The following is a 26,124-nucleotide window of genomic DNA, read 5'->3' as shown; positions in this document are numbered from 1 at the left end:
GGGAGCTGAACACTCATATCTTTAGAGTGGACACTCAAGCCTGAAAGGCATCACCTATGGCAGGGCAGCCACTCCGTGCTGAGGTTCCATGCTGGGGAGTTGTCCTTGGCCGACAGTAGGGGTCATGAAGCTGTGTTAAAGAGATTAGAAAGCTCTACTCCACTCTCTGACCCTAGACAATTTGCATATCCATAGATGTGTTGTTCGATATTTTTGCATCAATGGGAAACAGAGCTGAACTCCTGCATGGGACCAACCATATCTTCAAGTGGAACAGCGACTTTTCTCCTGTGGAATTGTCTGCTAGACTCATAGATAGTTCTAGAACCCTCATAAACATGAAATTCCTTTAAGGTACCTTGGAGATCTTAGTGCCATGTATCATCAGATGGTCAAAAAGAAGGGTATCTGTGTTGTGTCAGCCAAGGCTTCTTTATTGAATAATTTAAATCATTAACAAAGATAAATAAGAACAAAGAAAATAAGATAGTTCTTAAACATAATACACATATATGATTTACACTGCACTTTCATAAGGCAAAAAAGTACATCCAAATGTTCCTATTACATTCAGAAATAAAAATGTACACGACAATCACTACACAATCCAATTTTTATTCTGATCTGCATGAATGAACCTCTTCAGAAGGACACACTGACATCTGTCAGCTAGGGTGACGGCAAAATTCACACATGTCCAACTTCTCCACACAGAGGTTAGGGATCTGCTCTTCTTTTGAACGTACTTAAGCCTTCCATATATAAAGATCACTTATGGAAACACACCTCACCAGAATGGGGCAAGAAGATATGTACAGCACTTCTAGTCTGAGAAACTGCAGACTTCAGGTTGCACAAGGACATGGTGTGAACCTTGAACCATGTACCACCCATCGACTTTCTTGTGTCACTGAAGGCACTCAGCCATTTGGAAAGGACAATTTTATCTTAAAAAGGTCACAGAGGCGTTGATGTGCATCTCAGTGGTAGAGCATGTTCTTAGTGTGTGCAAGGTCCTGGGGTCCATTCCCAGCATGAAAGGAAAGAAGGAAGGAAGGAAAAGAGAAAGGAAGGAAAGAAGGGAGGAAGAAAAGAAGGAAGGAAAAAGGGAGACAGGCTGACTGGCTCTTAGAGGAATATCATAATGAGGAAGATGGACTAAATTCTAACTTAAGAAAAAGAAATAAGTGAAGAAAAATTTAAAAGCAAACACATTGTCTGAGCTCTGGAGATGCTGAACAGTGAGCTTCAGCCAGCGTGGCCCACAGGGATGGCAGAGCTGAGCCTACCCACCACAGCCCACAGGCCCTGCCTTTCCTTATTTATACTTTTACAAATAAATTTTCCAAGCGAGCTGGCCTGGAGCCCAAACTAAACAAGAAAATGTATGCACATTGATCGCACCCCTTGTCCAGGCAAGGGGGTGACAGGGAGCAGTCAGAGGAGAAGGAATGAATTAAGAGCGTAACCCTCATTTCCTTAGTATAAAATCCATATTTTGATTCCAAAACAAGAAAATTGACTATGCTAATTTCCATAACTATTCACATGTTCTTCAAAACACTAAAGTACACATGCCTATTTACATTTTAAAGAAAGAAAATAAATTAATATCAGTTGAGCAAAAAGCCGCCAAAAAATAAACTTGTGGGTCTCAACACATGTGTTACCTAATTTAACCTGCAAAGCTTTGCCCTAAGCTATCTTAGAGAATAATTTATTCCAATTTTTTTTAATGGAGCAAAGGAGAATGTGAGCTCTTTCTTCCATGTTCTTAGCTATCAACTGTTCCTGGGTAAGTGTTGGTGTCTTCCAAATTCTGAACATGGACACCCTTCCTTCGCAGCTGTCTTCAGGCTATTTCTTTCTGAACAGCACATGTGCTGTGTGCTCTGTTTCTTAACTAAAGAAAGCAGCAGCTCCAGGCAGCTTTGGTGGAACTAAGAGAAGCCTCCTGTCCATGAAGAGGTGGAGGAGAAAGCAGCATCCCAAATCCTGATGACCTCTTGGAAAAGTGGATGACGGGAGCCACAGCTTAGCCACAGTCACGGAACTGGCTTCCAGTTTGATTCCCCAGCTCTGCAAAGCCCCTTTCCCATCAGAGCTGACATTCAACAACAGAGTTGGCATCCTAGGCTCTTACTGGAGCAGCCTCATGTGGGTGTGGAGCGAGGGGACAGGCAAAGGCACAATGATCATCTCCTGCACTATTGTAACTCAGCCTGTAATCATCAACTTGGCGACTGAACTCACCTTGGCTTGCCTATAAAATGCTTTTGCTGGAGCGGGGTACCCACCTTCCTACTCACAGGCGCAAGCTTAACTGCCCATTGGAAGATCCACTCTCAAAGCAGTCTCCTTTCTAAACCTCAAAAAACACAAACTAAAGCAATCACACCCACTAATTGTGGGGTCATTGTGGAAATTCAGGTGGCCAAAAAATCATGCCTGTATGTGACCTAAGCTGTTCTTTCCACATGAGGCAGGTCCAGGTGTATGGCAATGTGAGTTAGATTAAAAGTTGCATGTCTTGCTGAAGATCTCTTCCCCAGGCTCGGGGAGAGTCCATGCCCAGAAATGAAAATGCCCTTCTATGTGGGGTTTTCAACCAGACCCTTGTGTCCCATTTAGCATTTGAGAGAGTGCCAGCCTGCTGTGGCTAGGGAGGATTAATGCGTGTACTGGCTTGCATTTTTTTCCCCATGCTCACTCAGTGAACAGCATCCGCTAAGCCTAGCACAGTAATAGAACATTGAAGTCAGAGCTTCTCCACCTGTCCCAGCTTTTGTGTGTGTGTGTGTGTGTGTATGTGTGTGTGTGTTCTTTTTTTTTAAAGGAGGAGGAGGAAGAGGAGGAGGAAAGAAGAAGAGGAGGAAGAGGAGAGGAAGAGGAGGAGGAGGAAGAAGAAAGAAAGAAAGAAAGAAAGAAAGAAAGAAAGAAAGAAAGAAAGAAGAAAGCATTATAATTTTAAAAGGGATATTAAAAACCAATCTTGGATGAATTCATGGGCTAAAGGAAAGGAAACCATGTGTCTGTGTCACAGCCTAAGAACACTGGCTGGAACAAGCAGATTTTCACAGACAGCACAACAATGGAAGTGGATATTGGCCTTTGCTAAGTGGCACCTACTTCCCCTTTATTTCAGGGTCAGATATGAAGAGGCTATGAAGAGGTGTTGGTTATTGGTGGGCATGTTATGGCCATAAGGGTTTGGCCAACAGTCAAGAGCCTCAAGTTGACCCTCAGCGACAGGGCCACTAGGTTATTCTTACCACTGCAATTGTGACATCAATTTATGGCTAAAACTGGGGGCATTGTCTGACTGAACTAAACTCAATGGCCGTTTGGAAATGAGAGACTGAATATCAGTGGAATTTCAGGGAGCTTTGCAAAGTCTTGTCTTCGTACAGAAGTGTTTTTCTTGTTTTGCTTTCTGTAGCCCCAAATGATCCTGTCCCCTAAATGCCACCTGATAACAACTGATAGCAAATAGCCCATGAGCTAGGAAATAAGACATTTGCAACCAATGATAGGCAAGGTATTGTGTGCCTCTAATCCCAGCACTCTGGAACAGGTATAAAAGTATTTCTATGAGTTTGAGGCTAGCATGATCTATATAGCAAGTTTCAGGCCAGCCAAGCTACATAATGAGACCCTGTGTCAAAAAGAAAAATGTTTATAATCAGAAATCAGTTTTGCCTTATCCTTATAACCATTGACCCCTATGAGAATTTGCATAGTTTTGAGTTTGTGTAGCTACAATTAATGATCTTGTAAGTGTTTCAGTTTACCCAGAGGCTGGAGCCACTTTCTAAACACTGACCAGGACATCAAGTATTGTATTTCCCCTGGATACGCAGACCCAGCTCCTACTGGTGACACCTAGGTCTTGAGAAAAACTCTTATGGCTGTCTTTTGAAGGTTGTAATTTTAAAGACTAACTTCAAATATACATCCCCCCAAACCATCATGATTAATGGGGATGAACTTGTACATAAGACCAGAGCAGGGGGCACTCTGTAAAATGGTGGGGCATGAATCTGAACATGGAGTCAGCTACTGGGTGGAAACTGTTGTACTTGAGAGGGAGTTCAGAATACATGGAAGGTACCATGTGTCATAGCTGATCTTGCCTTAGAAGTCTTATGTTCCAGCAAGCTAATAATCCATTGAATTCACTCCAATTCAAACCACATAGAAATGTAAATCAAAGGGTCCAAATCTTAGAAATTTCCTGGTGATACAATTGCCCCCTTGAGAAGCACAGTGCAATGACTAGAAGCCTTTCTCTCTCCTCAAATGCATTCTCCACATCTGTACATCTCAAGCATTGCTCTGGTTGTCCAAGAAACAGCATAACATACCCGCTGCCCCACTAACATCCCAAACTAAAAACAAACATTGAAACACAAGAAGCCAAGAAGGCAGAGAAACATCTTCCCCTCTGTACACTAAGTGGGATGTGGGCATCTGCCTGAGCCCCTAGGGAGCGGCCCTGGGTCACCCACTGAGCACAGCAAAGCCTCTCCAAGTTCAAGTTCAAGGCTGCCCATGTTAGGGCTGCCAGTCATCACAGGGGTCAAGGCACCAGAACTGCTGATTTTTCCAAAAGCCTTCTCAAAGCAGCAGCAACCGCAGCAGTTTTCCTGCAAAGCAAACAAAATACCAGTCTTGTTAATTCAGCAGGACTTTAAAATTGTAATTAGCTGGTTGTGCCCCTTAGGAAAACCACAGAGGACTTTTCATAATGTATGTGTGTATGTGTGCGAGACAGAAAGAGACCGTTTGACAGATCCCACTGCACACCAGGGCTGTTTTTTTTTTTAAGTCCCTGTGAGTATTTTAACATTATTTGCAACGCTGAAGGACAAGGCCCTCTTTGTTTCATCTGAAGCACAGCCACTCCTGTGCTGTTGTCATCAGTCCACGGTCAACTCCATTTCAGCATCAAAGTGAGCATTTGGGTTAGGCAGGGAATTTGGTCACCTATCATATAAGGGTTGGGGGTGGGTGTTCCACTGACCCTCCCACAGAGGCCAGAAGCCACAGAAACCAAATTCTGTATATAAAGTGGCCTCCAAAAATTGTGTAAAACCTACATACAAATCCCTACATGTTTAAAATCATCTCTAGGTAGCCCACAGTGCTAGCAATGCAATGGCACATGAATAATCGTACCCGGTGGTTTACGGAGCAGTGGTAAGGAAAGAGTGGGTATATTCAGCACAGACACAGTTCTTCTCTGCAGATATTTTCTCTCTATACTTGAATGGATCCAAAGATAAAAGCCACACAAAAGAATGAGCTGCTATATGCCCACCTCTGACAGAGGCTTGTTGTACACTGCCGCTGCCTGGCCTTACCACCAAGCAACGTCTCCATTTTTATGCCTCATAGATGAGAAAAGACACAAGGTTGGGTATGATTAACAGAAAGCCACCAGGCTTGGTTTAAAGGTGTTTTATTGGGGCATCAAGAAACCTCTAATGGATCGAAGGAGACCTAGGTGTTTCAATTTACATTACAATTGTGCCTTGTTCATAGGACTTACATCTCTTTCTTTTCCAAAAGAATAATCTTTAACCACCAGGTCTTTTAAAATAAATATTTAATTTAAATATTAGCTTCACCTATAACATCTTGCCAGAAACCACATTCATCTTCTCAAGTGGGTTGGCTCAGTGGTGATACCTACCTCCACATACACACTCCTCCTGTTTCTTATGGTGTAGAGAACTGAACTTAGGGCTTTGCATATTCTAGGTAAGCACCAAGCCAATGAGCCATAGCCTCAGCTCGCTTTTATAGTTTTACACTTTGGGACAGGCTTTAATAAGACACCTGGCCTGACCTTGAACTCATTCTACAGACTAAACTGGTCTGGAGTTTGCCCTCTGAGTCAATACTTTAAATTTAATTTTTTAATTTAAAAATAAGAGTTCTTGGATATAGATGTCTCCTGAGAGATACAGCCAGAGCATGTCAAATACAGAGGCAAATGCTAGCAGCAAACCATTGAACTGAGAAAGAGACCTCCACTGGAGGAATTAGAGAAAGGATTGAAAGAGCTTGAAGGGGCTTGAGACCCCATATGAACAACAATACCAACCAACCAGAGCTCCCAGGGACTAAACTACCCAAAGACTGACCGTGGGCTCCAACTGCATAAGTAGCAGAGGATGGCTTTCTTGGGCACCAATGGAAGGAGAAGCCCTTGGTCCTGCCAAGATTAGACCCCCCAGTGTAGGGGAATGTTAGGGAGGGGGGAGTAGAAAAGGGGAGTGGATGGGAAGGGGAACACTCTTATAGAAGAAGGGGAGGGGGATGGGATAGGGGACTTATGTCTGGAAAACCGGGAAAGGGACTACTAACATTTGAAATGTAAATTTAAAAAATCCAAAAAAAAAAAAGGAAAAAAATAGGGGTTCCATAATGTACCCCATGCTCATCAAGCATGAGGCTGGGTTCTACCCCTAGAGCTGAGAATAAAGAGAAAGCAGTTGAATAATGAAGCACATAGATTGTGTAGATTGGCAGATCTGAAACCATTCCGCTTAAACAGCAAGGAGACTCACAGGTCAGGAGAGACTAAAGAAACCCAGGGAAGGGAAGCAGGCAGCCCACAAGACCATCAGGAGGCAAACCTGCCTGATCTCAGTAATTCCAACAGAGAGTGCATGGTGTGACCAGCTCAGTGCTTCCGCTGCTGTCTTCCATCACCCTGGGTTCAAAGTGACAGCTTTGGCATGGAAGGATTTTACCTCCTCCCACCACCATTTCCTCTTCATTCTTTCCCCACAGACCCTGGCGACAGGCCCGCCTTGGAATGCAGCCTCCTGTCACCCAGTACGTTTATTCCCACCAGGCCTCAAAAGTGACTCCAGGACTCTCTGTGGGAAGGTGGTTTGTGGCAAACCCAGGGGGTTTGTGGTGGCTGGGGACAACGCTGCTTCTAAAGGAAAGGTTGGGAGAGAGCAGAGATGAGGACTAGCACTGCCTGGTTGCTCTGAGGCCCTGACTGTTCACAGCTCCTAGTACAAGCCATGGCTAAAGGCTGTCACGTAGGCCTGGGGCTCCTATGGACTTTAAAGTGATACCTTCCTCTGCTTCCTCGCACTTTATTGCCCTACAATTTTTGACAAACAAGAATGTCCTGTATACACAAATCCCAAACCTTCTTGACTGGCCATAGATCCTTACATAAATGACAGCAGGCACTTAAATAACCCTGACACAGAAGGCTATGTGCTTTCCAAACCCTGGTTTGAGCCTTTGACTCTGATATAAGAATATATTCCCTCCCCATCACATTCTCCAAAAGATTCAAGACCATTTAAAAGAATATATCCTGGCAGACAGATAGGCAGAGAACCTGGGCCCAGAAAAATACAGATCAGAATAAAAGATTAAAACCAGTTAGAGTTGGAGTTACGTTACAGCTCAGTGTTAGAGCACTTGCTTAGCATACACATGGCTCTGGATTTGTCCCAGGCACAACAAGATTGGGGGGGGGGGTGCCCATTGCAAACATATAAGCCCTGTGCAGTTGAGATTAGGGTAGCATCTCCTCTCTCAAATGCTGAATTTTGGGATTTTTAAGTCTCTCTTGGTTGGTGTCCTGTTCTTTTAAGTATTCTCTAGAATTTGCCTTGAATTCACTAGTGGTACAAAAGAAAGCATACATAAAACTATCCCCTAACAATTCAACCAAACTGAGCATGGGGCAGAGTTTGTGTGTAGTGTCTATGTGTGCAGTGCCAATGTGTACAGTGGTAATTGGTGCAGTGATGATGTATGCAGTGATGATGTGAGCATGATGTGTGAGCATGATGTGTGTGCAGTGATGATGTGAGCAGTGATGATGTGTGCAGTGATGATGTGAGCAGCGATGTGTGTGCAGTGATGATGTGAGCAGTGATGTGTGAGCAGTGATGATGTGTGCAGTGATGATGTGTGCAGTGATGATGTGTGTGCAGTGATGATGTGTGCAGTGATGATGTGTGTGCAGTGATGATGTGTGCAGTGATGATGTGAGCAGTGATGATGTGTGCAGTGATGATGTGAGCATGATGTGTGAGCATGATGTGTGTGCAGGGATGATGTGAGCAGTGATGTGTGAGCAGTGATGATGTGTGCAGTGATGATGTGAGCAGCGATGATGTGAGCAGCGATGATGTGAGCAGTGATGATGTGAGCAGTGATGTGTGAGCAGTGATGATGTGTGCAGTGATGATGTGTGCAGTGATGATGTGTGCAGTGATGATGTGTGTGCAGTGATGATGTGTGAGCAGTGATGATGTGTGCAGTGATGATGTGAGCAGTGATGATGTGAGCAGTGATGATGTGAGCAGCGATGTGTGTGCAGTGATGTGAGCAGTGATGTGTGTGCAGTGATGATGTGTGCAGTGATGATGTGTGCAGTGATGATGTGAGCAGTGATGTGTGTGCAGTGATGATGTGTGCAGTGATATGTGTGCAGTGATGATGTGAGCAGTGATGATGTGAGCAGTGATGATGTGAGCAGTGATGATGTGTGCAGTGATGATGTGTGCAGTGATGATGTGAGCAGCGATGTGTGTGCAGTGATGATGTGAGCAGTGATGTGTATGCAGTGATGTGTGTGCAATGATGATGTTTCATTCTTGAGGTCAGAGAGCAAAGCCAAGGTGAAAGGCAGATGCTGTGTGGAGGAATGCAGCCTTTAGTTTCTGAAACAGCAGGGTATCTCATGCCACTGTTTTCAGACTAAGCGTACTTAGCCTCAGGTGAGCTATTTTGTTTTCCCAGGCATCACTCACTGCCTCTGATGTTACACAACTGTAAGGGTGACCTGAGATCATTTCTGTGCAAAGTCTGGATCCCACTCTGTTAGGAAGTCTCAGGGCTCTGCCTGTGTTATCTCAGAAGGGCCACTCTGCAAACTGTGGCATAGAACTATCTACAATCCACACAATAGGGAACTGCACTTCCTCCACTGGGACATGGTAAAGCTGAATTGAAGCAAACACAATAATCTGATTGGAGCCTGCCAGCTCAAACACTCCGTTTCCTTCAATGTCCGCACAAGAAATACCCAATTTCTCTTTTACTCCATTCGCTCAAGCGATCCACAGACATCACTCAGGAAACAGTTTCAAGTCCAGAAAAGCACATTGGAACCCGATTTTCCTGGGGTGCAATCTCAGTTATCCCCAAACAAATGCAGTCTTATTTGTTCACAGAGGAGGAGGTGGGGGAGACTTGAGACTGACCTGTTGAATAGGCTCCTTCCATGAATTATTTGGTCGTCAGGTTCAGAACACCAGAGTTGGAGTTCTTCTAAGGAAACAGGAGACATTGGGGAATAAGGATTAGAACATCTTTCATCAGTTTCTCACTTACAATAGGAAAGCATGTGAAGAACTGATAATTTTCCACTGGGTTCATGGTGCTTGTCCAGAGACATCCAAGAGGATAAAATTGCCAGCACCTTTCTGCTAGGAGCACCTGTCTTCATCTACTGTAACATCCTAATGTCACTTCCCTTCCTTCTACTGAAGCCAGGGTCCACCCACCTGTCCCCTTATTGCATTTAATTTACAAGTGTATGTTTGCTCAAAGTCCACTTTGGCAAAGCAAAAGAGCCAGCACTCATGTCACTGGGGCTGTGACAACTAAAGAGCACAGCTACTTTTGGGTAATATCATGGTAGCAGATTGGAAAATTTAAGACAAGGCCTCAGATGGAGACTCTACAGCCATTGTAAAGGAGGTGGTGTTGAACATTAGCCTCAGTCAACAGGATGCAGAGTGATAAGGAGTGATGAGGACAAGACTGGCATGTAGGGTGTATTAGTACCACTGTGACTGTTTGGTGTGGACAGTGGGAGATGTGAAAACTTTCTGATTACAGATTGTCATGAGACAGTTTGGATCTTAACTACCCCTCCCTCAGGCCCATGTGCTAAACAAAGGCTTAGCCTGCAGCCTGTGGTATGTTACTGGAAGGTGGTAGAACCTCTAAAAAGGGAGGCACATCTCCACTGCGAGACACGACCTTGAGGGGATTATAGAACCCTAACCTGTTCTTTCTGTCTTTCTCTTCCTGGCCACAAAGTCAACTCTCTTGTTCTATATCTCCATGGGTCCAATAGTAATGAGATTATAGTTGTGATGCAAATATTAAAAAAAAACCTATCACAAGAACTTCTCATATATTTGTTATTGTACTGGAAAGATGACTGATACAGAAGTTGGAAATAAGGAAATCCTTCAGTGAAGTGTGAGTGGCCTATGGTGTTTTACCATACACTAGGAGAAGAGCAGGATCTTTAGTATATCTGAGAACAAGAAGAAAGGGAGAAGGAAGATTTGTTCCAGTAGAAAAGAAGCCACATTATCCTTAGGTACACTTCTTTCTCCTGGCTCCAGAGCTCTAAGGAGTTTCGTAGGAGGTGCCTAGTGAGTCCTGATAGTTGAGAGGGATGTTTCTGATGGGGATGTGTGGCATATGGTTGGGGACATAAGACAGAGCAGAATTACTGTGTGTCATTAGAGCCTAAGCCAGATGGCAGAGAACTTGTAGGCCTCAATTTCTCAGGGAGAAAAACATGCTTCTTAAAAGGAGACAGCATATTCGACTGATCAAAAGCTAGCTAAGACCATACATATACAGCCATCCAATTAGACAAGATGGATGAAGCAAAGAAGTGCAGGCCGACAGGAGCCGGATATAGATCCCTCCTGAGAGACACAGCCAGAATACAGCAAATACAGAGGCGAATGCCAGCAGCAAACCACTGAACTGTGAATGGGACCCCCGTTGAAGGAATCAGAGAAAGAACTCGAAGAGCTTGAAGGGGCTCGAGACCCCTTATGAACAACAATGCCAAGCAACCAGAGCTTCCAGGGACTAAGCCACTACCTAAAGACTATACATGGACTGACCCTAGACTCTGACCCCATAGGTAGCAATGAATATCCTAGTAAGAGCACCAGTGGAAGGGGAAGCCCTGGGTCCTGCTAAGACTGAACCCCCAGTGAACGTGATTGTTGGGGGGAGGGCGGCAATGGGGGGAGGATGGGGAGGGGAACACCCATAAAGAAGGGGAGGAGGAGGGATTAGGGGGATGTTGACCCGGAAACCGGGAAAGGGAATAACACTCGAAATGTAAATGAGAAACACTCAAGTTAATTAAAAAAAAAAAGCTAGCTAAGAGCTTTTGAGCGTAAAACAATTACAAGGGATAACAAGAAAGTACAAAATACCTTAAAATAAATGGTTCAAATGGTAGTTTTGATCAGAATTAAAATTAGATTTTAATACAAATGTAAATTTTTATTTTTATTTTTGAGAACATATAAAAACCAGGTTATTTCAAAAGTAAATCTGTGAAAGTTTAGTCTCCACAGGTTTGGTATCCCTAATTCAAAACCCTGAAATTTGAAATGCTTCAACAACTACAACTTTCTGAGTTCCAACAGCATGGTTCATAAGTAGAAAAGCTCACGTCTGACCTTGTATGCCGCATAATGACCAAAATGGAGGTACACTGAAAACACTGCACACTCTTTCCTGAAGATATAGGTGTAAGGTGTGTATGAGACAAGAGATCCCATGCCAAGATGGGGTCCCTTTCTTAAGGTATCTTATTACGTGTATGTAAATGTTCCAAACTCTGAAGAGATCCAAGATCTGAAACTCTTCTGGCCTCAAGCATTGTAGATAAGAGAGGTTCGGGGTTGGGGATTTAGCTCAGCGGTAGAGCACTTGCCTAGCAAGCGCAAGGCCCTGGGTTCGGTCCCCAGCTCCGGAAAAAAGAAAAAAAAGAGAGAGGTTCAACCTGTATTTCTTTGAAAAATAAAATGTACTGGTTGGATCTAGGAACCCAGGAACACTGAATTTCTATAGTACTAGAGTGGGTCTAGAAACGTGTTTCAATCCCTTACCCTCCCATCAAAAGAGTGGTAATGCTCTGCCAAGACTCCGACACTTCCCTGCCCCTCCTCAGTGTACTGAATGACAAAAAAGGGACAGTGCTAACGCCAGAGTTCGAGGCCAGCATGAGGGTTACACGTGTTCATCTTTGTGAAGCTGTTAGATTCAGTGGCATGTACATATGACTTTAATAATTAGATATATGCATGGACATGTAAAAAAATTATTTTCCTGTAGCATCTATTTACCTCAGGTGTCACTAGCTGGGTGGCATAACACAAAGGTGATTTTGTAGTTGTCCCACGGTCTAAAGTATTTCCAAGCACTTTTTAGCCTGTATAGTGTCATTAATTCCTTGCTGTGGTTTCTATATTGTCCTGACATGTCAATGTGTATTTAGAGTCCTGGTTAAAAATACATTGGTGGAAAAATGGGCTCAAAATAGATTGGTTGCCCTAATAAGCAGTTTATGCAGTCTGGGTGAGGTACTGGCTAGGTAATAAGTCTATTTTTATTTGGCATCAGTACCAATTATCAAGGAAAGGTATATTCAGACACAAATAAAACTTAGTACTGATGCTGAATTTAGATGTAGATTTAATTTCAATAAATGTGGCTGTGGAAAAAGTGAGAGCCTGACACACAGTCCTTCCAAGGTTTGCTGGTCTGAGAGAAGTTCCTTTCCAAACCTCAGGGAGTGTGGACAATGAGGAGGAGAGCAGGAGGAAATGGAAGCGAAGAGAGTGTGTGCTATCCCAGGCATGGCAGCAGCCGCCCAACCAATGCACACACTGGAGACAATCTCACAAGCCAGAAGCCGGAAGGTGGAGCTTGCATACCACCTCCATGCTCATCTAGCCTAGTTCAGCAGCCCACACGTTGAACACAGTTACTCAATGCAGTTACTCAATGCAATGTCTGCTTTGGGGTTATCTCTATGATCCATGGTTATTGAGAAGAGAAAAGCATGTGAGACAGAGAAGCCCAGTGAGGAGGCAACTGAAGCAATTCAGAGAGCAGCTATCCCAGGCCAGGACAACATGGCATAAAGAGAGCCAGAGAGATTCCCAACGCAATTAGAACATACAAGGTACAGAACTTGAAGATTAGTCATTTATGAAATGGAGGATTGGGAGAGGAAGGAAATAGATGCTCATGAGCTGATGGTGCCTCACAATAGACTTTCTTTGCTGGAAGGATGGTTGAAAGTGATACAAGATGGAGGCTGGCTTCTGGCTAAGAGGACCCAAGTGGCAATATGTAGGATACAAGTAGACGTACGATTCTGAAGTTTAGATTCTGTCCCAAAAGGACAGATTAGGGAGTCGGAACACACAGACTAAGGTGATAGGAACAAACTTCCCCTGAAGAGATTAGCATAGTGTGCTCAATTACCCTCAAAAATACTTCAGTCTTTAGTCTCCAATAAAAATCTCTTTCACATATGCTCAAAACATAGGATCATACCAAGCTTAGTATTATAACTAAGATCTGGCGCCCAGAGGAGAATAAAGTATGCAAGGTAGACAGAGAATTTAGAATTGTAAATTTTTTTAGGGAGAGAGTTCTTCTAAATGTACATTAGCATATCTTCTCCAAACTGTGTTTATGTAGCCTAACTATATATCTGTATGCATGTGTGAGTTTGTGGTGTAATATATTTTGCAACCGATACAGCGATTTCATAATACTAAAGATAATCTATGAACCACATATAAAATACGATTAATATCTCAACAAAAAATACTCCGAGCAATATATTTCTAGCAGGAGATTTGAGGCTGTGAGCAAAGACATTAGGAGAAATCTCATTTAAGGCTGAGTTGACTGTTATATCTGATGAGACAGGCAAATGGGTAGCAAAGAGGAAACAGGAAACATGGTCACCTGTGCACTCAGCCTGGAGTGGAGCTTGTGGTCTGACAACCAGGGGTGCTTGAGAGCTTCGCTGGCACTTATTCTCCAACTAAAGGGAAATCAGAAGCATGTCAGAGGAACGCACCGAATGACGCTTGCGTCAGCAGTCTATCTCTGGCTCTCGTCACAGGTTTTGGTACAGTGGCTAACCCACATTCAAACTTGTCTTCTGGAATCGTGTGGTGTGAAAATGTCCAGAGGTGACTACCAGTTCTAACCACAGGAACAACACTGGTAATACAGGCGGGACTATAGTCAAATTCTTATTAACTTATTAACTGTTTTTTTTCAAATATAAGCAGCTATTCTGTGATATGATATCTGAGCTTCATAAATTGAATTCTTAACAGACCATTGAGAAATAAATGCACATTTCTTATTTTTTTTTCTTTTTTCTTTTTTTTGGAGCTGAGGACCGAACCCAGGGCCTTGTGCTCACTAGACAAGTGCTCTACCGCTGAGCTAAATCCCCTACCCCACATTTCTTATTTATAATAATAAAATGCTACAAGTAATTCTCAATGAATACAAAAGCAATTTAGGTGGAAAGTCATTTGTCTGCTAACTTTTGAATGAAGGAGTTTTGAAGAGTTTAGAGCAGTTACCATAATCATAATAGAACAGATTAGATCACTTTATAAAGAAACTACATTCTTTTGGAGATGAAAAAAAGGTTTACAAAATTTGAAAAAAAAAATATAATGTGAAGAGTAATAAAAGTCCTAGTACATCCTAACTTTAGAACTTATAAACTTACTTGGTTGCTGATAAATACCACATTGTAACAATATGAAATATTCTTCTGCAAAAACAGCAAATAGTTGCAAGCAGTCATGAAGCCTCGATGTGGAGGACTGCTTCAATACAATCGCTTTATTAAATGCTGAATATTAAAGTATAAGTCTTCACTTGCAATAAAGTTATTGAGAAAAATCACCATTATAGGACCCTGAACATGCAGAAATTATTAAAACCTCCTCAGCCCCACCAACCCCACATGGTTTTATTTAGTATATCCTAAGGTTCTGCTGTTGAGTCCTTTGACCACTCCATGGGGATGGTGCTGAAAGATGATTATTCCTACCCTCTAATGAAAAATGTTTAAGATCTACTAAAAAGTTATTAAGATTGTACTTGTAACTGACTTCTAATAATATTTCGGGTTCATTTCTGTACCCCAGATATTTATTTGATGACAGTGATATTTGGCCTGAACCTCGACCAAGTGTTGACTTGAGAGCTAAGTCAGTCGTTCATCTGTCATCTGATATTCCTTGGATACTTAAGAGACCCCAGACTGTAGGAGTGGGCAGGACTCAGATGCCCCAGTCCAGAAAACTCACTTCTGGATCTGTTCTGCACTAGCCATTTGATTCCCTGGCTCTCAGCCTCTCTTTCTTTAATGAAAACCATGATGATTATCTCCACATTTAACAGGAGGAAGCAGGAGTTAAACATACACACATCACACACACAGTTCACAGTAAATACAGAGTTTTTCATCCTCCAAAGTTCAAAGAAGTTGGCTTTTTTCCATCTCTGTATTTATTGTCTAGGATCCACAAATGTAAAACAGTAACAACCTTGGCTGTTATTGTGCTTAGAGGTCAAGGACAAAGGAATTAAGTTTCTAAATTGCTTCTCCCTCAAGACTGATGTTTTTAGTAAGTTAAGTCTCCTCATCCTTTAGAACAGTGGTTCTAACCTGTGGTCATTACCCCTTTGGCAAACATCTATCTCCAAAAATATTTACATTATGATTCACAACAGTAGCCAAATTACAGTGACGAAATAGCAATGAAAATAATTTTATGGTTGTGGTCACCACAACAGGAGAACCTGTATTAAAGGGTTGGGGTCACCGCAAAATGAGGAATTATGTTAAAAAGTTGGGGTCACCACAACATAAAGGACTGTGTTAAAGGCTTAAAGTATTAGGAGGGGTGAGAACCACCACTGTAGAGGTTCAGATCTGGCCCCATTGTCCTATGAACTGCTTTGTGTCATTTATAACTTGCCAGACTGATGGTATCTGCTTTAATCTCAGCACCTGTGAGATAGAGGCAGGCAGATCTCTATAAGTTTGAGGCTACCTTGGTCTACAGACTGAGTTCCAGGCCAGCCCTGACATATTTCCCAGGGACAGATGGCCTGTTAAGTGCTTACATGAAAGAATGCCCCTGCTGGCATCATAACCCATTATCCAGGTTGGGCTCCTACTCTCCCTTACATCCTCCTCCCTCTTCCTTCACAATCATGTTTATTAATGGGCCCAAATGCTGCAGAAACAATGAAGCAACTGTTATTGACTTTGAAGATCTTAAATGTGATCTATTGTCATATACTTTAGATATAAAGCCATCTTAAGTGGCTTGACAGTGTCTATCCCACTCTATGACTCTAAAATCAAGTCCCTAGGTTTCAATATCATGCTTGTTCATCTGCTAAAATTTGAATTAATGTGGTTTTAGCATGAGAAAAGAATATAAGGTTGTATGACAGTCTAGAGTGTGAGCTTGAAGGAAGATCAACTTAAGTTTAGTGTCATTCCCGTCTGTTCCTAGCTATGTGATCATAGGCTAACTGCATACCATCTCATCATAAAGTAGTCACAACAGAAACTTCTCCCTCTGGGAGTTAAGGGCTATGATTAAAAGAAATAATGTCCGAAAGGCAGATGACACTGTCTGGCCCATAAATGTTTATAGACATGGATGGATCGAGGGCAGGTCACCCGAGGCCAACCAGAAGGACTTGATTGCAGGAACTTTATTACAGAAATCAGAAAGAGACAAGTTTTACAGCCCCATCCAGCCTTGTGACTGAAACAGTCCTGGGCTAGAGTAGATTGGGTCACAGAGTCAAGGCTCATTGAGTTCAGATCTACACATGCATTGTAGATGTCACTGAGGGAATGGAATCTAGTAGCTCCATGGTGCACGCTGCACTGAATCACCCCTTCTCCCACAACATGAGATGGACTTGCTTTACCTCTTCTCCTTAATCAGGAGCTTGGAGATGAACTCCTTGGCCTCCTCAGAGATATCTTGAAATTCTTCATCTTCTAAATCCCACCGGCATGCCAGGATGTTGGTCAGCGTCTCAGCATCATTATCGCCCAAAAAGGGGGACAAGCCACTGAGTCTACAAGGCACAGGGTTCATGGTCAGTATTTTTTAAACAGTCACGGATCCTCTATAGACGGGATGCTTGCTGGTTTTGCCACTTAAAAATTAAAGCAGGAAAATAGCCATAAATCGCAAGTACATAATCCATCATTGTAGCCAGGACCCTGCCTATGCATCCCATCCCAACCCCCAATCCAGCAACTGTGGCAAAGAAGGTTATAGTTATACTTGAATAAATCTCAAACAATAAAATAGAATTTCTTTTCATGCATTTTACAGCTGGGAAGACAAGGTACTGTCACATACCCAGAAAGCAAACCCCAGGTCATTACTGAGGTGCCACTAAGCAGATCAATGTCTCCTGATCCAAACAAATCAATACCTAAAGTTCTTTAAAAATCATGTTTAGGGCTCTTAGTGGTATCCTGGGAATCAAGGTGACCCATGGGAAAGACACACAGACACACAGACACACATGCGCGTGCGCGCGCGCGCGCGCACACACACACACACACACACACATATATATATATATATATATATATATATAATACATATATCTTTTTCTCCCCCATAATACAGTGGGGAAAGGAATTCACTCATTTCAATTGTAAGATTCAACAGAACCTAAGCAACAGGAGATGGCATCGTGTTATTCTAGAAGACATAGGTGAAAGCTTTCATTTTAGTGAAACCTCCTGGACCATTCACAGATTAAGGACGAGTATGTGAGAGACTGGGAAGTTGCTTACAGCATGTATGTGATGACACCCACACTCCACATATCTGTAGCAAAGGAAACGAAATCATAGTTCACAACTTCAGGAGCAAGAAATTCTGGGGTTCCAAAGTTCACCTTCAGCTTCTCTCTGGGCTTGTATCTGAAATTGAGGGGACCAAGGTGAGGGTTGGGCGTGTCAATCAAAAATCAAAACTAATGAACAATGAAAACAGGCACCATTTATAAAATAAAATTAACTTCAGTTATACAGCAAACTAAAAAATAATAATAATAATAATAAAGGAAAGGAACTTTCACCAGAAATTGCATAATGCCAAAACCCAGCAAAACATTCTGGGGGGTGTTCAAAAGTAAAAATAAAACCTATTAAGCCTTAATATTCTGAAACAGCTGTGAGAAATCTACTCTTAGTAATTGGAACATCTAAATACAGACTGTGACAGATACCCTGACTCAGTACCTCATGTACATTTGGCCAGAATAATCCTTTCCAATCTGAAAAGATGCTGCCATAACTCACAGTTTCTGCTTTCTGGTCATTAACACACTGAACTGTTAAAATCCCATGTAAATTCTTTGTTCCCCTAAGAAACCAGACCTTCTCCCCACCCCCCATCTTTATTAAATTGGGTATTTCTTATTTACATTTCAAATGTTATTCCCTTTCCCGGTTTCCAGGCCAACATCCCCCTAACCCCTCCGCCTCCCCTTCTATGTGGGTGTTCCCCTCCCCATCCTTCCCCCATTACCGCCCTCCCCCCAACAATCCCGTTCACGGGGGTCCAGCCTTGGCAGGGTCAAGGTCTTCCCCTTTCCACTGGTGCCCCTACTAGGCTATTCATTGCTACCTATGAGGTTGGAGCCCAGGGTCTTTGGGTAGTGGTTTAGTCCTGGAAGCTCTGGTTGGTTGGCATTGTTGTTCATATGGGGTCTCAAGCCCCTTCAAGCTCTTTCAGTCCTTTCTCTAATTCCTTCAACGGGGGTCCCGTTCTCAGTTCAGTGGTTTGCTGCTGGCATTCGCCTCTGTATTTGCTGTATTCTGGCTGTGTCTCTCAAGAGAGATCTACATCCGAAACCAGACCTTCTTATAGTCTTGTTTAAACTACTAACATTTTTAAGTCTTTTCTTTATAAATGGAACAAATACAAAAATTTAGGTAAATACAAATTCTAGATTAATAAACTTCTAAGTTAATAAACTTACTGGACTAGGGTTTCATTTCTCATTTTTTATTAGATGCATTGTGGATATTTCTCAATGCTTGAATCTCAGATCTAACAAGGTTAGGGTAAATGTGATTTTCGTTTAAATTACTTCTAAATGAAGGCACGGGATCAGAGGCTTCTCAGTTATGTCTTCACAAAGATGAGCGTGCATCCCATCCCCTGCCTCTATCCCTGTACGTACATCCAAACAGACATACCTTCTGGCCAATCCAAAATCAATAATTTTTATTTGCTTAGCATCCCGATTCACACACAGGATGTTCTCAGGCTGCCAGGAGAAAGAGACACATTAGCAATGAAAACAACCATCTTTCACTCAAATTGTCCTTGAACCACAACTAAAAATACAAGATGCTCAGGAAAAACATATCAGGCCTTTCACTTGGGGGCTGGTTTGTCTGTGTGGGTATTTTCTCCTTTAATTATGTGGTGGATGAGGTTGTGGGTAGCCTGCCAACCTTGCATTACCCTGCCTGTCCCTCTTCATGGTTTTACAGATTGCCATAATGCATGAGTTCAGGCAGGGGCCTTCTTGAGGAGAGAAAGAGAAGGAGGCTGCTCCAGCACTTTCCAAACAGGCTGGTGTAGGCCAGTTCAGAACTGACAGAACCCTCCTCCTGTTAAAGTATTAAGTATATTTCCTTCTTGAAGCAATATTTCCCTCAAGACTTACGAGTTCCAAGAGAAATGGCCTGATTCGGTTAAACCACCACACTGAATGTGCAATATAATGTGACCAGCTTTGACCTCCGGTTTTTCCCCTGTGCTTTGTCTATGGGAACGTCGCATGCTAAAGGAAGGCTTTTGTCTCCTGTACATTCTTCATCCTCCAAAATTCCAAGGTTTTGCTGAGCTCTGTCTCAGTGCTTAAAGTCCTTGACTAAGTGTCCCCTTGGAGTTAGATGCTAGTAAAACTTGGCCCTGCTAACCTGACAGGCTTGGGGGAGGGGACGAAAAATCAAGCAGTACTACTCAGTGTCCCTGGAATGTCCTGCAGATGTAGCTATATTTATTGGGATAGAAAACTTTAAGTCTGGGAAAAATAAGTAATTTCATTTAAAGCCAAGGTCATCCATAAAACAAGAAATAGCATTTTCAAAGAAGAGCCAAGAACTCTTAAATCCTAATTTCAGCTCCACTAAGAGCTGGGCATTAGCAAAGTTGCCAGGTGCCCAGGATTCCAGCCCCATCCCTTACGCGAACCACACCCCCTTTCACATCCTGTCTGGTGGGAAGGAGGTCCAAGCAAGGCAGAAACCCAGACATGCTTTGTGAAGTGATGCAGTGTCTCCATATCAATATCTAATCACCCATTTGGTTGTGTGTAACGTCTTTAGAAGCCCTTTCCTAAAGTGCCTCTAAAGCAGATGCCGGAGAGTAAAAGCCACTTTACACATCAGTGGGCGCTGTGCTAGAGCAGTTGGCGTTGTGTTTAAATAAGGGACTGAGCGAGTAAAAAAACGGTCTTATCACAGAATACCATCGCACCCTGAAGATTCTTTTGCAGCATTAAAAAAAAAATCTTTGCGGGCACTTCAAAAGGATAATTTCTATGATACTAAAACTAAAGAATGTCCATTATCTATGCTCAGATAATATTTACAGAAAATAGGATTACAAAGGAAATTACTTTTAAGTCATCGCCCAGCCCCACCCTGTGATGATGCATACCCAATGTCTTCAGTCTTGTCTTCCAAAAAGCTCTCCAAGAAAAAAAAAAAAAAAAAAAAAAAAAACAACAACCAGGTCCTTCCCAACCTATCTAGCTGTCCCCTTTATTATTATCTTTATATATAAACCATAACTAAAACTGCCCATTGCCAGTCTTCGATCAATGTTACAAAGCCACAGATGGAGTCACTTGACTTATGATAAGTCAGCTCCTGGCTCCAGCTGCCAATCAAATCCCTTTAGGGCTATCTGTAGAATATCCACAGTGAACAAAAGTGCTCCTTGAAAATGCACATTGTAATAGTCACCGTGGCCAAGGACTTTGCTAATGATTCTTAACCTCTGACTTTGTCATTTTATGTACCACCGCCCCCTCCTATGCAAGTGAATGGGAAAGACAAGGGACATAAATCAAGACAGCAAGCGAAGCCAAGTTCTAGGAAGAGAGGCCCATGGAAACCTATTTAAGGAGGCCAGATTTATTCAGCTGTACCATCCCCGGAGACTTACAATACACGGTATGTTACACAGAATACAAATTTATCTCACTGTCCTGCTGTGCAAACAGGGGAATGAGAAAATGACCAAGCCACACAAGAAGATGCACTTTATGATCCTAACTCCAACAGACTGGATCAGGGTTATTAGGGCTTAGTCTTTTGTTGGCTTATCTAAAGCTGTTTATAGTCCAGTTCTGGAGACTTCGTAATGAGAGAGAGATAAAGAGTGGGAAGGAAGTGGACTGGCTTCCCTCGTGCTTTCTGACTTGTGAATGACTACCCTCTCTGCTTTTGCCATCGAAGCCCCACCTTCTACCAGCCTGCATTCCATTCTTCATGGCTTCTACTCAGTGTTCAGCAAACTCGGAGGAAAGCAAATCCCAAACCAGGGTTTCCTGGAAGAATTCAAGAGACTTCTGGGGATTTTTAAGATCTGGAAAGGGCAGATATGACTTGGGAATTGAAGACTAAAATCCTCCCATCATGAACTCTGATAGTAAGGAGAAGGCAGTATTGTGAGAATGGAGCTGGTTTTAATTCTATACTTTTAGGGAAATGGCCTCCTGTGTTGATTTAATATAGGTAATTATAAGAATCTCAACAAAAAACTCCAAAGACAGACACCCAAATAATAGTCCCTGGAGGTGGTTACAGAAGTTGAGAATGAGATAAAAATCCTGGCTATGCTAGGGGGTATAACATGAGTCTGTCCCAGCATCTGGGGGAGGCTGAACTGAGATGATAGCTTGAGACCAGAAGTTTATGGCTAGGCTAGGGGGAAAAGCAAGATAACTCAGAGAAAGAGACAGAGAGAGAGAGAGAGAGAGACAGAGACAGAGACAGAGAGACAGAGACAGTGACAGGGAGAGACAGAGAGAGACAGAGACAGAGAGAGAGACAGAGACAGAGAGAGAAGAGAGAGAGACAGAGACAGAGAGACAGAGAGAGAAGAGAGAGAGCATCCTGAGTCGTTATTCATTCCTGTAAACATGACCAGAGACAATACAACTTTTCAGAGCCAGTACATAATATTTCAAGGTCCCCCAAACAATGTGAGAGGGGCTAACAAGGCTTTGCATTTCACCAGGTGAAAGACATGCTCTACCTTGAGATCCAAGTGGAGGATGTACATCTGGTGCATGTACCTTATCCCCTCACAGATCTGCTTCACGAACAAGATGGTATCCAGCTCTGTCAAGTTGCAGTTTTCATCAATGATGCGGTCAAAAAGCTCCCCGCCTTCCACACTGCAGAGGGAAGAGTGAAATTCTTAGGCCTGACTCCCCAAACTCCACATGATTTTCTTGGTCTCAATTGCTACCTGAGTTCCTTTAACCTTTCCAGTGTGTGCGCGCATGGGCACGTGTGGACACACACACACACACACACACACACACACACACACACACACACACACCCCTGAGGTTACTTCCTTCCCTTCTTTGCCACATGGGTTACATGAGTCCTGTGTTGGATACCTTCAGTACACCTTATATACATATGACCTCCAGTGTCACATAAGTCTTAAAGTCCCTGTCACTGGTGCCTGCAGCTTTAGGTGAGTCCATATCTATCAGTTAACAGATATTGTGGATGAAGAGGACTCAAGGACACACTGAAGTGGGATTCCAGTGTTAACAGAAAGTGAAACATAGTCTTCAAGGTTAGAGTTCTTAGATTAAGTGTAATGGCAAAATGCTTTTATGTAGCAGATGCTGGATACTTAAGTTTTTCAAATGCCTTCTATACCATGGCAAATAAAACTCTGTTTTAAAATTTGAAATAAAAATGAACTGAGTTTTCCTGTTTGCTCAGAATTAGGACTACTTGCATTTTGTGGTGGGTGTGCTGGTGGTCACTGGTAGGACTCAGAAACCAGGGCATCAGACATGCCAGGCAGGCACTCTACCTACCACCTGAGCTGGCTGAATCTTTACAAAAGTGGTTCTGAAATGGAGCTGCTTAGCCTAGCATCAGGGGCTTGGCATGTGCTTTGTGTTCACAAAGGCTTAACCACCTCTCAACCACAGCTTCATTTGGTAGGTTTCAGCTACTTATGGTTACCTGTGATTAGTGTAGTACAAGATATTCTGAAACAGAAACTGCACTCACACAACATATATTGTCATAATTTTTTGTTTTATGATGAGCTGCTAACTTACAAGCTAATCTTTACTATGGGTATTTAAGTACCTATAGGCTCAGTACCATTCCCAATCTCGGTTATCCGTTAAAGGCTTTAGAACATGTTCTCGAGGATAAGGGAAATCACAGTTGAGGGAAACAAAGCTCACCAAACCACATTGCCCAGGATAAAGTCTGGCCTTGGTTTGTGACATAGCTTAGACACAGGCTGCATCTATTCTGTCTTGTTCTGTCTCATCAGTGAGTCACACTGGAGACTGCACTTAAAAGCAATTTCCTTTCTGACCCTGGCAAGATCCCATGTGTTCGGCAACTCAGATCCAGAGGTGTACTATCTATGGTTCTGGTTGAGTCATGAGTGCTGTGCAGAAGGTGTGAGGTGGATGGACAGGAGAGGACACCTACTACTCCATGACAAGGATGATGTCATGCTTGGACTCAAAGGCATCATAGAGCTGAATGAGGTTCACATGGTCCAACTGGTTCATGACACTAATCTCGTTCTTCACATCCTCCTGAGGAGAAGGAAACAGTCAATTAGTGTGATGGGGTGTGAACTGGTCCAGATCAGAGAGACTAATCTTCCACACCCTTTACCTTGTCCTTTGCACCTCTAATCTTAATGATTTTAGCAGCCAGCTTCAGGCCTGTTGCTTTCTCTTCACACTTATGAACCTGGCCAAAACGCCCCCTGCCAAACAAGAGACAGTTCAGTTAGGCACAGACTACAGTCTGCAGGGCCCTGAATCAGCCGGGTGGACAGTATGAGTTGCCTAGCATGTGTCTCTTGAGTGAGCAAGCCTACAAATACACCTAGCGTATCTAGAAAAGCACCAACCAATGAGAGTTCTATGGATCACTTATATCCCCCTCATAGATGAAGCATTAAGAATGTTGTTTCTAGGGCTCTGTATCTGTCCTGGGCATACAGGAAGACATGGCCCCAGAGTCTGTACTTTCGGCTGATTCATAGGCATACTAAAATTTGAAAACTACTAGTGCAGATAATAAACATTTTTCTGAATACATGTGAATGTAGAAAATTGGAATTTGTAAGCATATGAACAATACAGCCTGTGGGTAAGGGATATCAAAACCATGGTAGAAACTACGTTTAAATAAAATAAAAATCTACATATAGAATCATAAAATTAAAAGTACATATTGTAGTCAGTGAGTCCCCAGTGAAGACTTTTATGTTAGCTTAGATATCAACTTAATATTTATAATACAGCTGCTTCTATAAACATGGTTTAACTGTGTCCCCATAGGTTCAAGTGGTAGAAACTGGATCCTTAGAACAGAGGTGTTGATAGTTGTGTTGAGACTTTAAGAGCTAGGACCAGTTGGTAAGTAACTGTGTCACTAGAGGTCTTTGGAATGGATTGATACAGTTCTTATTGTGCCCTAGTTAGTTCTCAAGAAAGAGTAGTTACACAGCAAACTCCAATTGCTCTATGGCTTCCAGTTCTATATGAGCCATTCTCTATCTCTGTCCCTGCTCTGTCTCTCTATCTCTCTCTCCCTCCCTCTCTCTCTTCCTTTGTCTTCTCCCTTCCTCCCCCCCCCCTCTCTCTCTCTCTCTTTCTCTCTCTCTCTCCCTCTCTCTCTCTCTCTCTCTCTCTCTCCATGATTGACTATGATATTATGCAGGGCCTCTCATGTAGCCAAGTGATACTAGTAACATATTACAAATTCTCCAGAACTGTAGACTAACTAACCTTGTATCATCAAAAAGTACCCAGTCTCAGTATTTGATTATAAAAGAAAACAGAATACTATAGCTTCTCGCTTATGTAACTGTATTGAGAAGTGCATACACATGGGAAAATTGATTTGTTTCCCCTAATACTTATTTAATAAAGTAAGGTAGGACATAAGTCTTTGCTCTGTGCATGGTAGCTTTCATAACAAAAATGGAAAAGGAGTCTTCCATAACAACATAGTGAACCAGAAAAAGACCATATCCCTGTCACCTACAGAGATCAGTGTGATCATGCTTGACATGTACAGGGTTAACAGTAGCTCCAAATCACTCTGCATTGCTATGCGTGTACATGAGTGGCTACTTTGATTCCAACACTCACTGTAGTGGCCCTCTGTGCTAGTACACATGAACATGGGCCCAAGTACTTCCCATGTAACCATGATTAAGGGAATGTCTTTTTTCCTCATTAGCATTAATATTGTAAGTGCCTGGTCAGCCATGATGTCCCTTCACTGTCTGATTCCAGTGATCTCTCCATGCTAAAGCTCTCACATGGTTTATTCTGGAAGGACATTGATACTGAACCTACCACATAGGATCCATGCCAGAACACTAGACTCAGGCTAGCTGAACACAGATATGAGGTATACACAAGTTAGCCTAAGGGAAGAAGGGTTTGCTTTGACTCCTGGGTTCAGAGGGTTCAGCCTGTGGTCACCCAGCTTTGGGCATGCGGCAGTACAGCACATCATGGCAGTAGAAGAGCTGTGGACTTCACGGCAGCCGGGAAGCAAAGGGTAGAAAAGAATGAGAAGCCAGAGTTTCCACTATTCCCTGCAAGGACATACTCCTAATTGCCTAATTTCATTCAGATTTGCCCCACCTCCTAAAGATGCCACCATCTCCCAATAATGCCACCTAGTAGCCTATAGTCTCTTATATACACTGGGAGAGATGTTTAACCCAAATGACATCATTGACATGTAAGTATCCTAACACCCCAGGGAAGAAGATGAACCCAGGAAAAGTGCTGAGAATCCGGTGGTATTTGACCTGTTTCAATATCTCCTCCACGTAAAAGATAAGCTATTGTGTAATGAACACTTTACTGCTAGCATATCTCCTACTAACACTTTACTACTAACTAATGACCTGTACTTGGTAGAAATAG

General features: G+C 42.7%; 1 protein-coding gene across 1 annotated transcript in view; it reads right to left on the bottom strand.

Annotated features, from left to right (window-relative positions):
- Nucleotides 1-413: 413 nt before the first annotated feature.
- Mylk4 (myosin light chain kinase family, member 4) overlaps nt 414-26,124 on the bottom strand; it is a 78,274-nt gene continuing 52,563 nt past the window's right edge. The window contains exons 6-14 of the mRNA XM_006253874.5: nt 23,843-23,936; nt 23,651-23,760; nt 22,206-22,347; nt 19,127-19,197; nt 17,714-17,842; nt 16,825-16,977; nt 13,804-13,882; nt 9,252-9,318; nt 414-4,646 (exon numbers count right to left, since the gene is read on the bottom strand). Of these exons, the coding sequence (XP_006253936.1) occupies nt 9,277-9,318; nt 13,804-13,882; nt 16,825-16,977; nt 17,714-17,842; nt 19,127-19,197; nt 22,206-22,347; nt 23,651-23,760; nt 23,843-23,936 (820 nt within the window). The 3' untranslated portion in view covers nt 414-4,646; nt 9,252-9,276. The remainder of the gene's footprint in view (nt 4,647-9,251; nt 9,319-13,803; nt 13,883-16,824; nt 16,978-17,713; nt 17,843-19,126; nt 19,198-22,205; nt 22,348-23,650; nt 23,761-23,842; nt 23,937-26,124) is intronic.

This window comes from Rattus norvegicus, chromosome 17, assembly GCF_036323735.1.
Source record: "Rattus norvegicus strain BN/NHsdMcwi chromosome 17, GRCr8, whole genome shotgun sequence".
NCBI classification, from domain to species: domain Eukaryota; kingdom Metazoa; phylum Chordata; class Mammalia; order Rodentia; family Muridae; genus Rattus; species Rattus norvegicus.
Note: the sequence above shows the minus strand (reverse complement) of the source record. Positions and strands in the feature narration are given on the sequence as shown.